The following is a 12,986-nucleotide window of genomic DNA, read 5'->3' on the forward strand; positions in this document are numbered from 1 at the left end:
GATTTTCTCTCTCTCTCCCTCTGTCTCTGTCCCCTGCTCGCATGCTCTCTCTTAAAGACATGCTTTCTCTTAAAAACAAACAAAAACCTGTTAACAATCATACTGGGTAGGTACTATTATTTTTCCAATCTTAGGTGGGAAAACAGGCACAAAGAGGTTAAGAACAATGTGCCCAAGTTGACATATATTGACTCATTTAGTGTAACTTGACCACCTTGAGTCTACAGATAGGCTGCTGGTGAGAATCTGTTTCATCTTTGTAAAGTGCTTGCTGAGCACAAGTCTCTCCTCTCAGAAAATGTGTCATCGTCCTTATTACTACCACAGGTATCCTTTTGTTACCCACATCTCATTCACTGATGTCAGATTCTAGCTTTAAGTGTTATCCAGAGACAAGAGTTGGTTTTCTTTAAAAAAGTGCATTCTTTAAGTCTTTTCATTATGTACCCTATAAAGGATGTTGCTTTAAGCAGGTTTGCTACCATTCAGATCTGCAAGCGTCCAAGCAATTCTCAGAATATTCCAGTTCTACCTACTTCACTTTATATTCCCCCATCCTAACACTTTCCCCCACCGCCCCACCATACCCACGTCAGATCTACAAGCGAGGTGAATTAAGAGGAAAAAAGAAAAGAATACTTTGTGTAGAAAACATTTCCCCTAATGATCCCAATTTGAAACTTTTCAGATAATTTACTGCTTAAATTTAGAAGAGGATAATTTTTTTTTTTAATGTTTATTTATTTTTGAGAGAGAGAGAGTGCAGTGGGGGAGTGGACACAGAGAGAGGAAGACACAGAATCCGAAGCAGGCTCCAGGCTGTGAGCTGTCAGCACAGAGCCTGACATGGAGCTCGAACTCACCAGCCACAGATCATGACCTGAGCCGAACTGACTGAGCCACCCAGACACCCCAGGAGAGGATAATCTTTAATCCTCAATCTTTCCTTGTCTTCTTCATTCTTTTCATTCTTCCACACATATTGACTGAATATCTTCCAAATTCGAGAAGTTGTTCTTGAGGGTGCTCGAGATGTTTCTCAGATGTTGTTCACATTCTCAACGACTGATTGCAAACAAAACTAGAGGGGAACCTTTCCCTTCCCCCAATCTCCCCCCCCCCCGCCCCACCTCCTCCTTTCCTGTTTCCTCCATCTTCCTTCTCCATCCACTCCATCTCGACTCAGTCTCATCCATGACCTTGAAGCCAGGGAGGGATACAGGCTTTAAGGAGGAGACACCATTTCAGTGGAGTTATTTGTGAACTTGTAGAGATGAGGATGATAGATGCCAGTGGGGAGCAGTCTGGACAACGTCACAGGACCTGGGTAGCAAAGGAGCTTTAGAGAATGGTGAAATGCAAACTTGAAACTGGGAGGCATGAAAAGACAGAGGGGCATGAGACTTCCAAGCACCCCCACTTCCCTCTCTACTTCACTGATTACAGGGAGAATCCTTTGGGGTGATGGGTCTGAAAGTGTTTGTAAATATATATGCTGTACAGTGTTAATGTCCTGTAGATACACAGAAAAAGAAAGGGTCCCCATCATCATTGTCTTCGTGGTTATCATTCTTGCCTTTATCGTGGTGCCTCTGGGAATGACCTCCTCCCTAATGGCGCCAGGATCCCCAGAATTTATCCTTCTGTTTACTAAACACCTTGAAAGTAAGAATTGGATTCTAAGAGATGAACTCATCTCTGCAAGAATGAAATATGCCAAGCAAATGTTTGCAGAATCCAACAAAGGCCGGTGGGCCATAAGGTGACTGAGAATAAAACAAAATCACTTGCCCTGGTTACCTAATCATCTTCATTGTCTCTGCTTATGTAGCACCTCCTTTCCCTCTACAGAATGCCAGGGGTATGGAGAGACAATAACAGTCAGACTAGGGGATATTGGTTCCCCTAAGTTCAAGAATTTAATGAAAAACAGAGGTAACTTCAGGGCCATCTACTCCAATCTCTGATGTTCTTATCATGAGAACCTGCCCTTTGGATTAAAATTCTCTGTGTCTATTGGCACAGCCACACTGAGAGACTTTGCTTTCCGGGCCCTTCATTCTACATACTCAATACCAATCTTCAGCTCTATCTTATGTTTCTGAAGAACTTTGATTTCTTTCTGCCATGTGAAAGGGCATGTGCTGAAGCAGTACGATAAAGATGAAAGGCAAAATGGGATAAACTGGTTTTATATAATTTTTCAAAATGAAACAAACTCAGTCAATGTAGCCACGATTGTATTCATTTGATATTTTAGCAGTTTGAAAATCAAATCAGGGCAGAAAACCTAAATCCCCTCTGCAAATAAAATAAGAAAAAAATGTGTAGGCACACAAAAACCTCATTGACAGTTTTCATTATGGTTTTAATATAGGTGTCAAAGTTCAGTGCGACCTCTTATCATGTCATCTGACAGACTTATAATGCTCAGGTTAACTTGAGCTTCTCTGCAGTGTTTACAACTATAGGGAGTCTCCTTTGGGGGAAAAAAAAACCTGAAGAAATTTTGGCCACTTACAATTTTTCCCTAGGATTAGCTTTTTGTACAGAATAACGTATGACAGTGGTGCCCACGAGAACTGTATTGCCTTGGTTTCCGTTTGTTGGATTTGTAATTCTTGCTGGATTCTACCTATGTCTGATGGTGACATGTTGCCATGGGTTCCAGATTCTTAAAGGAGGTCACCATACTGAAGGTTGTCTATTACTTAGTTTTTTTTTTTTATGAAACCGTCAACATTATGCTGTTTAGCTGCATCTTCATTGAATAAACAGAAAATGGCAGAACTGTGGAGCTAAGAAAGGCATGTCTGTTTTACCATGTAATAGGGCTCCATACCATTGATTGACAAAGGGCACCGAATATTCTGTAGCCGGAGTAGAGGAATAATTGCTTTATTTTCCCTGAGTGCTAACCAACGGTACCCTGAAGTTGTCTTGTTAATACTGGGAATAAAGCCAGAATTAAATTTGCCCACAAATTACTGATTTTGAGGTAAATATAATTACCATGCTTCAGATCAGCCACTTAATTTTCCATATGAATTATTTTGTTTATTGACAAAATGTATTACAAAATCTACTTAGGGCTAGTGCCAGTTTTTAAAATTTCTGAACCACTCCTATGAGAGTATTCCCTTTGGTATGAGTAAAATGGACAACTTAGTTGACACACACACTAGAACACGGGCTTTGAGTTCAATGCCTGTGTGTATTATTTCCTTGCTCTGTGACCTTGGGCAAGTCACTCACCCTCTCTACATCTCTATTCCTTTGTGTGGAAAATGAGGGTTACACAAGTATTTCTCCAACTAATCGCACTCATTAAATATTATCTTCTATTAAGACGGTGATTGGAGCACCTGGGTGGCTCAGTCGATTAAATGCCTGATTCGATTTTGGCTCAGGTCGTCACCTCACAAAATGGGAGTTTGAGCCCAGCATCTGGCTCTGGGCTGACAGGGTGGAGCCTGCTTGGGATTCTCTCTCTCCCTCTGTCTCTGCCCCTCCCCCACTCACACTCATGTGTGCATGCTGTCTCTCAAAATAATAAGTTTTAAAAAAAGAATATGATGATTGTTCATAATATACACTATATCTGGACTTTAATCCTAGTGCTCCTACTAGGAGAAGGACAGCCAGTTGCTAAAAGTATCCATTGCAGTTCTCATATTGAGAATTTAACATCTATTAGTGATATCTGATGATGTGGTGCATGTTGCTCTTGTCCTTGTCTTTCCAACAGGCTGTTTCCCACCTCCTCATTCATTGACCACACCATGTCCCGAGTGAACTCTCCAAAATCAAACCTGATCCTATCTCACATTTAGACCCCTTCTTTGGTTTCTGTGGTGTAAGTCCAGATTCCCTGGCATGATATACAAGACCTTCCACAATCAGATTCCTTTCTGCCTCTCTAGGTCCACTCCCTCCGCCCTCCTCAAAGCCTACTCTCAAAGTGTATTTCTTTTAGGTTATCACATTTGCTTCAACAGCTTTATGGATTCTGAAGTGCTGCTTATTCTCTCATGTTGACCTTGTTTGGCATTCCCTACTCTCCTAGATGTCCTCAATGATTTTATCACCAGCTGTGCTGCCTAAGTATGGACTCCACGAAATTAGGTCTGACCCTCTTGTTATCACCTCCCTTTCCTCACCCCCCTCCCAACAAATGGGTGATATTTTCTCCAGAGTTCACTATAGTTTAATAAGCAGAATCCAGTTTGTTGATTCAATAGATAAACAGAACAAATGAAGATTTTATCTGTATACTCTGAGCTTTGCTAATTCATCCTTGTGCAAATGAGAAGCAGCTTTATTGTATTTTGGGAGAACCACATTTGGAGCTTGGCCAATGACACAAGGTAGAATTAATTTCATGACACAATTTCTATATGGTAGAAGAATTTGTATTTGATAAGGTCACAAATACGCAATGGGTAGGCACTCGTCAATGTGTGAGGTGCTTGAGTACTGATATAAATAACACAGCCAACCCAAATATTTGTTATTGGATAAATGACAGCATATGGACAAAAATATATACAGTTTTACCCTAGAAAACAACTACTTCAGTCATTAAATAATACTATTTAAATAGAAAAATATAGCTTTATACTACTGTTTATCATTTATGAAAAAGAAACAAAAGATCTAGCAACTGACTATATTAAAAGATAAAGATTTTATCTTGAGGTTAAAGGCTAATTCTGTGGTAGAAAGAATAAAAACATACAAATGTTAATATAGCTTGCAAATTTGCTAGGTACAAATATTGGCAATTGTTTTCTCCCTAAATCATGAATTCTCTGTGGATTTTATTTTGAAATAGGTATTTCTGCTATAAGTCTGATAAATGATATTCCAACTCTAAAGAGCAAGCAACTAGAATGCCACATTTTTGATGCATATTTTTGCAGCACAGAGGGGATTAAATTCTAAATGTCTCAGCTGTTAAAGGCCCCTTCAGACTTGCCCAAAATGAGGAACAAAGAAGGAGAGAGCTTTCCCTAAAGCAATTCATCAGATCTATTTGGGCACAGTGACATTCTATCAGAGCTTGTGTGGTTAAGTTGCACTGAGCGATTCAAGGGTGTGCAGCTGCTTGGAATATTTGAGAAAAAGATATCTCCAAGTTTTCTTCATGCATTCACATGGGCTGGCCAATTCTTACCAACTGGCTAATGGCCAAGAAGGCTCTGACAGTTAGTAGTTACATCATCATAATAACATCTCCCATTTTTGAGTGCTCCCTGTGTGCCAGAACTGTGCTCTGCATTTTGCACCTGTTGTGTCATTTAAAAGCTGATACTTCTTCCTTTTTTTTTTTAAATAGACTCCATGCCAAAGGCAGAGCTTGAACCCATGACTCTGAGATTGAAAGTCACATGTTCTACATTGAGCCAGCCAGATGCCCCTAACATTCATACTTCTTATCTTAAAGGAATGACCTATTAAATGTAATGCCAGTTTTTGCAGTATGAAGAGTTTGTCAGAGTGAGTTTTACACATTATGAACTTGATGAGTACTTACTGTTGTTTTTTCTCACCTAGTTGCTGGCTGTTGGATCTAGGAGAGGCTCTGATTTACTTCAGCAGGGCAGCAGTGATCACTTCCATACACAGACTGTTAGACATAGAACACATATAAAAAAGTCTTCTCCTTGTCTGAGTGTTGATGGACTTGAAACAATTGCTAGAACAAGCCACTGATGGAATAAACTTAAGTTACTGGAAACAAGGCAATGTGGATGGCAATTTCAAATAAGACGTGAAGAATATTTAGAATTATAAAGCATAGCACTTTTATGCATTTATCCTTTCATTGTCCTAATGTTAAGATGGATGGGGCAGATAATTGCATCTGACTGAGTGTATCTGGCTTACTATATTTTGTGTTATGGTTTGCACCCTGTCTGCTTCCCTACCATCATCTTCCCCCACATACAGTCTGTGTGTTCTTTTTACCAAGAGATTTGCAAATTTCTGACCAATTTAAGGCCTTAGTCTATGCTGTTCCCTCTGCTGGAATGCCCTTCCCATCTCCACTTGTCTAACTCCTCCTCATTCTTCAGGACTCCATTTGAATACTGCCTCCCCAAACAAGCATTCCCTGAATTGTCCCACCCACAACCCTTCCCAGTTCCTCTGGGCTGGCGCAGTGCCCTGTGTGTACCTCCACTACCTCATTTGATAGGTGACATTACACATTTCTGTTTACTTGCCAGCTGCTGTAAGGTGTCTCTCTCTGGAAGCTTGAAGCATGCTGTCTTTTATGGTTTTATTTCTCCTTTTCAGCACCTCACCAAATCTACACAGAATATGGGCCCAATGAGTGCATGTGACTTGAAGGAATAAATACATTCATATGTATCATACACATTTGTGTTTTGTTACTTCCCCAACTCCGCATCCCTCCCCCCCCCCCCCCCACACACACATTCTCACTGCCTTCTGGTGTGGTAGGCTTTAAAAAGCCTCATCCACGGTTTTTATTGTAATTGCTAAAGCTCAAGGTCACGATTTGGCAGGAATGACTGCTAGAAGGATGCACATCAATGCTGTGTCCTGCTGTCCTTGCTGTCTGGAGTACAGGATGTGTTTGAAATTATACCTTTTCTAGTGAAATTTCAGGGTGGTTTTATATCAGCACTATGAGAATGCTTTCATGTTAAATAAGAATGTTGAAACAGAAAGAAAGGCAAAGAATCAGGTCCAGGCAAAGCCTGAGCTATGAAAGGAACACCTCTGCCCACCGCAGAATATGATTCCAGGTCAAGCACAGAGGAGTCTGTCTGGCTTCCACTCTCCATTTGCTCCCCTTATCCTCTCTGTGCTCATTACTTGGTTCCCTTTGATGAAACATGGGAGGCAGACAGGGATTACTAGGGAGCAGGCTTTTACAACTGTGATCTCGTTCCATTTTGAAGTTGCTCTCAAAATGGTTGATTTATTTTCCTCTCATGTATGCATTATGTATGTGTGGCTATGCGAGATCTGTGAATTCAGAAAGGCCCTCTGTACCTTTGTCCCCAAACCCCCATCCATGCAATGTAGTGCAGCAACCAGTAGAACCAGAGAGCCACGCAGGGCTTTGGAATAGACAAAGACACAAATCCCATCTGGGTCTCCTTCAAAGAAAACTGCTGTTTTGCAACAAGCTACCGGATGGCGATAAAAAAGGTTCTTACCTGTTTACTTAATGGGTGACTGGCCCCTTTGCTTTTATTTAGCCATCTGTTCTGGTCTATGTCCCTTTAAACTTGTAAGATCCATCACCTCATTTAAGCTGTTACCTTGACACATTGCAATGTTGTGGACATAATGATTCCACAGAGGAGCAAATTAAAACAGTTTTTCATGATTAGAAGGTTAAACGAGGTAAGGCTGTGGTAGTTAGTGGTGAGATAAGGGGTTTTGAGGAGGCAGAACTCAAGGGACTTGCAGGTGATTGGAAAATTAGGCTGGCTAGACAGAAGGACGGGGCTTTTACAAATTACGGAGCTGAGCAAGAGCTAAGACGTCCTCTGGGGTCTCTGACTTCTGGGGGCTTTAGTCTCCTGTCCTTGCAGAGACTGTGATCATGGCCAGGGAGGAACAGGGGCCGGCTTTGGGTTTCTTTTCTACTTTGGGACATTCTGTGAAGAGCAAAACGAAGTTTATTCACTAAGAAGTGATAAGCTGGAAACACAACAACATACATCAGGTCATTCCTGGATAGTTATTTGGCTTCCCTTAAGTTTGAAGAAGAATTGAGGGCCAATCTCAGCTTTGTGGAGGAATCTCTGATTGTGTCTTCACCCTGGACTTCAAGGCATGGCTGTTCCTGACATCTGCCCTCTGCCCTGCTCTTTCTTCTTGCTCTAGACCTGACCCTCCACCTGACTCCTGGATGGCTCCATTCAGGTGACCCACCATCTGGATAAAAACTAGGACTTAGGAAGCCCAGGGTTTTTAAATCATTTCGTACCCTTCTAAATCATTTCTTACTCTGACCACTCTGGTTTCTCCTAATATGACCAGTATTCTTGTAGTAACCTGGACTCAAGATTCTCCATCTCACCTCTATCCAATCAGGAGCCATGTTCTCTGCTTACCACCTATGTTGAGTTTCTCATATTTTTTCTACCTTTGTACTCCCCTTGCCACTGCTCTAGTTTCCATCCCTCATTACTTTTGTCCTAGCCAGTCAGAATAGCCTCCTAACTCATTGCTGTCTGTCTTTAGTTCCTCCCTGCTTCAAAACATTTTAAACAGTGACGTTTGATTATAACTTATAACAGGTATAATTATAATTATAATTAAACAAGCAACAAACAAAACCTCCTTTGGTTTTCTATCACCTACCACCCTCGATAGACTTCTCAGCTTGGTGTTGTAGGCAGTCCCTAAAGTTATCATTTGTTGTTTCCAGCCTTTTCTCATCCTCTGTGCCCCAGGAAGACTAAGTTCTGTGTAGCTATGAATCACCCCATGTTTTCTTGCCTCCTTGCTGTCTTCCCTCTACCTAGAAAGCTTCACTCACATGTCTCTACTGATTAAAATTCATGCATTTTATCCAGCTCAATCTCAAATACATCTCTGCTTTCCCCACCCCAGTCAGATGCATTTGCTCTCGTTCTTGTTCCATGGCAACCCATTAAGGGCGATGTTCTTAAGCTGCTTCGCATGGATTTTTTCCCTACTTTTATTGTTAGCTTTTTGAGTCTTAACTTTTGCATAGCCTTTCACAGCACAGGCAGCTTCCTGCCTGTAGCGGGTGCTAGATATAGAAATAAAGTAATTGCTGGTAATTTGTCTACAAGGATGGGAAAAATCCATTTATTCATTCACTCAAATGTTTCGTGGGTGCCTACAATATGTAAGGCAGTGTGTTATGGACCTGGGATCCAGAGATCAGTATAACAGTATATTCTGGTTCTCTGGGAACTCGCAATTAGATGGAGGAAAAGTCATATAAATAATTATGCAGTGAAAACTGTGCAACCATAGACGTGCCTTCAAGGTATGGGAGTGCAGGACTCTGTTAGGTTAGACAGGTTGGGGTGAAGGGATGGTGGTGGGAGGGGATGCAGCAGTTAGGAAGGGTTTCCTACAGTTGGGAATGTCTGATTTGCGTTTCGAAAATTGAATAGAAGTTGTCGAGGAATGTGGGGAAGTAAGGAAGGGTAGGAATGGAATGGAAAGATAATCTAAGAAGGCTTCTCTGCTTGTTCTCAGAGGCTGGCTGAAGCAAACTGGTCACCAAATGATTAAATTCTGTCTCCAAATGAAATCTCCTAAATGACACAGTCCTTTTATCCCTTTGAAAGAAAAAGAGAGGGAGATAAAGGAATCTCCCTCTGTCACTGCTTTTGGTTGATAATCATTCATTCATTCATTCATTCATTTTTCTTCTTTTTAATGTCTTGTAGAGAAAGTCTATGATTGCAGTGAGCTTCATAGCAGCGTTCCTCTTCCTGCTGGTTGTGCGCCTTGTAAATGAAGTGAATTTCCCACTGCTGCTAAACTGCTTTGGACAGCCTGGCACAAAATGGATACCATTCTCCTACACATATAGGCGGCCCCTTCGAACTCACTATGGATACATAAATGTGAGAACACAAGAGGTAAGACCTCAGAGGGTTTCCTAGGATTTGTGGATATCCATGGTAACAGTTTTTCTTTAGGAGCAAGATGGTTTCCAATCACTGAACTTACTCCCTCTGCCTCTCCAAGCTTCTTTGGGTCCCTGACATCTTCTGTTTTCTCATTCTTACACATTGTGACATACACATGTCTAATGTCTGCTGCCCCTCCTACATCAAATCTGATTGTCTAGCTTCATGTGGAGTTGAGGAGGCAATTACTTGTTTTCCTGGTGTTTTAACATCCATCTCTTTCTATTGCAAAACTCTGGTCAGCAATTACCAGCTGGAGAACTGGCTGGCTTTATTTCCTGGAGGTCAACTTGTTGGGGACAGCTCTTTGTAGAACGGCAGAGAAGCATTTATATTCTTTAAAACTCTGTAATCCTTAGACCTGGAGCTAGAAAGGCCAAGCTGATTTTAAAATTCTCCGTGGTTGCCGAGATAATGGGATTTAAAGAGTTGCCAAATTTAAAGGGGTTAACATCATTTAAATCCTGTAATCACTGAACCTCTAAATCTTTGTAGCCAGTCGGTAGCACAGGAGAGGATGGAGGTATATGGACAACTAGAAAGTATGCTACACTTTTCCAGTAGCACTTTTGCAAGCCAAGATTTGCATTTTAGAGCGAAGTAAAGAATTTGCATTTTAGAGCGAAGTAAAGAACCTCCCAAAATGTGTGAAGTGTATAGAAGTGGTTAATGACATTGTTTTTACTATTTGTTTCTATGGAGTGCGGTAAATGTGAGGTTACTATTCCTAGATGCAGAATCCAAGCCTGTTTGATTGTTGGTGACAAGGGTATAAGTCATCAGTATGTCTGTATCACTGGGAAGAGTTTTAGATCAGATCTCATTGACAGGTCATTTTGTAAAAATACTAGAGAGGAGGGGCTCCTGGGTGGCTCTGTGGGTTAAGCGTTCAACTTCGGCCCAGGTCATGATCTCGCAGTTCTTGGGTTTGAGCCCCGCGTCGGGCTCTGTACTGACAGCTCAGAGCCTGGAGCCTGCTTCGTATTCTGTGTCTCCCTCTCTCTCTGTTCTTCCCCTGCTCATGCTCTGTCTCTCTCTCTCTCAAAAATAAATAAAGGTTAAAAAAAAAATACTAGAGAGGAAACTTGGGTGTAGAATGCTGCTACTGTCCTGAGAGTTATTCTTAGCATCCAGGGAGGGACACTGAATGCTGGCTTGGTCTGTTGTCTTGTGTAGGCGATATCATACCTGAGTCACGGCTTCTGGCTGATTTGATTCTTTGAAAATTGTTTCTGTATCTGCAGGGTTTACAGACTTTTTATTAGACCTTTATAGTAAAAAGAAAAAGGCACCATTAATAACATATAAATTCTTAGGAGTTTTGCTTGATGTTTAACCTTTAATTGGTTTTAAATCAATTTTTTAAAAAGTGTCCATTGCTTGAATTTGTTGAGTGTCCTAATAAATCGATTACCTATATAAAAATGTATCTCTTAGAGAATAGTTTGTGTCACTCCTGTCTTTTGGTACTTTCAGTTTTGGCTGTCATTGAATATTCTATAACTACTGGACTGTGTTGGTCATTTCACAGATGCCTATCACAGGTAGAAAATGAAACATGTGAAAAAAGTGTCTTATGAATTACTCTTGTGAGGGAAATCCCACCAAATGTTAAAGACCCTTTCATTTATCCAAATATTAATGGATCCGGGGCACCTGCGTGGCTCAGTTTAGCATCCAACTTTTGATTTTAGCTGGGGTCGTGATCTCAAGGTTGTAAGATTGAACCCCATGTCGAGCTCCACCTGAGCATGGATCCTGCTTAAGATTCTGTCTCCCGGGGCGCCTGGGTGATTCAGTCGGTTGAGCGTCTGACTTCAGCTCAGGTCATGATCTCACGGTCTGTGGGTTCAAGCCCCACGTCAGGCTCTGTGCTGACAGCTCAGAGCCTGGAGCCTGCTTCAGATTCTGGCTCCCTCTCTCTCTGCCCCTCCCCCCGCCCATGCTCTGTCTCTCTCTCTCTCTCTCTCTCTGTCAAAATAAATAAACATTAAAAAAAATTAAAAAAAGAAAAAGATTTTCTCTCTCCCTCTCTCTCTCTCTGTCCCTTCCCTGCTCCTGCACGGGCATGTGCACACACTCCTAATAAATAAGTAAAAAAAAAAAAAAAAAAATATATATATATATATATATATATATATATATATATATATATAAAATAAACAGATATATATTATATATATTGGATTTTGGCCTGTTACTGGAAAACTGACCTGAGGATGCAGTTATTTAATTAACCACATCAACCAGGCTACCCTTTGAAATTCTGTTGGTATAGTTTTTATTTTTTTAATTTATTTTATTTTATTTATTTAGTTTTGAGAGACAGAGGGGGGCAAAGGGAAATCTTAAGCAGCCTCCACACCCAGCACAGAGCCACACACGGGGCTCGATCTCATGACCGTGAAATCATGATTGAGCCAAAATCAAGAGTCAACACTTAACCAACCGAGCCACCCAGGCACCCCTGTTGGTATTAGTTTTTTAATACAATGACTTTACTAAAGGATATTGATCATTTATTTTGCTCCTGCAGAGGTTCTATCTTGAGAGGAAGCATAGTTACTGGAAAGAGTTTTTAAGCCTTGGAGGGTTTACGTGCCAGTTCTGACATGCAGAAAGTAAGCATGACAACATCAACTAGCTAAGTTATTATAAATGCCAGATTGGTAAAAAAATTAAGAATCTGACAATAGCAGATGTTGGTGAGGTATAGAACGACAGGAATTCTTATGTACTGCTAGGGGCAATATAAATTGGAACAGCCACTTTGGGAAAAAGTTTCCTGTTCTTGAGTAAAGTTGAAGATCTGCACACACCATGCCCCAGTGTTTCCAGTCATTGATGTACCCAGGGGAGACACTCATGAGCATAGGCACCAGGAGGCATGGACCACGTGTGGGGCAGCATTATTCATGACAGCTAGAACCTGGTAGCAACTGAAATGTCTCTCTGTAGGACAATGGCTTAAAATCGCTCTGCATACCCTGGAATACCACACAGCAACAGCAATGATGGAACTGCAGCTACGTGTGACACTAGGGGTGAATCTTGCACAAGCAATTTTGAGCAAAAATGCAAGAGTAATAGAATACAGAGTGTGATTCCATTTATAGATCACAAGAAAAGGCAAAACTAAATGATGATGCCTAGGGACATATATAGGAGATAAAACTACAAAGGAAAAAAAAGGTAAGGAGATTATCATTGTGGAAATGAGAAGAGCAGTTACCTCTGAGAGAGACGGACAGTTTGTGATCAGTGTGGGTTGCTGGGATGTTTACAGTATCCTGTCTTTCGATCCAGTTGGAAGTTACGTGGGTG

The 12,986-nt window shown here is 41.1% G+C and overlaps 1 protein-coding gene across 6 annotated transcripts in view; it reads left to right on the forward strand.

The window, feature by feature from the left end:
- The window catches only part of ST6GALNAC3 (ST6 N-acetylgalactosaminide alpha-2,6-sialyltransferase 3), a 535,914-nt gene that overhangs the window by 223,914 nt on the left and 299,014 nt on the right, over positions 1–12,986 (forward strand). For all 6 annotated transcript variants that reach the window (XM_019837261.2, XM_045036035.1, XM_019837263.3 and 3 more), the window contains exon 2: positions 9,417–9,611. In XM_019837261.2, coding sequence (XP_019692820.2) covers positions 9,417–9,611 — 195 coding nt within the window. The remainder of the gene's footprint in view (positions 1–9,416; positions 9,612–12,986) is intronic.

Source organism: Felis catus, chromosome C1, assembly GCF_018350175.1.
Source record: "Felis catus isolate Fca126 chromosome C1, F.catus_Fca126_mat1.0, whole genome shotgun sequence".
Classification (NCBI taxonomy): Eukaryota; Metazoa; Chordata; class Mammalia; order Carnivora; family Felidae; genus Felis; species Felis catus.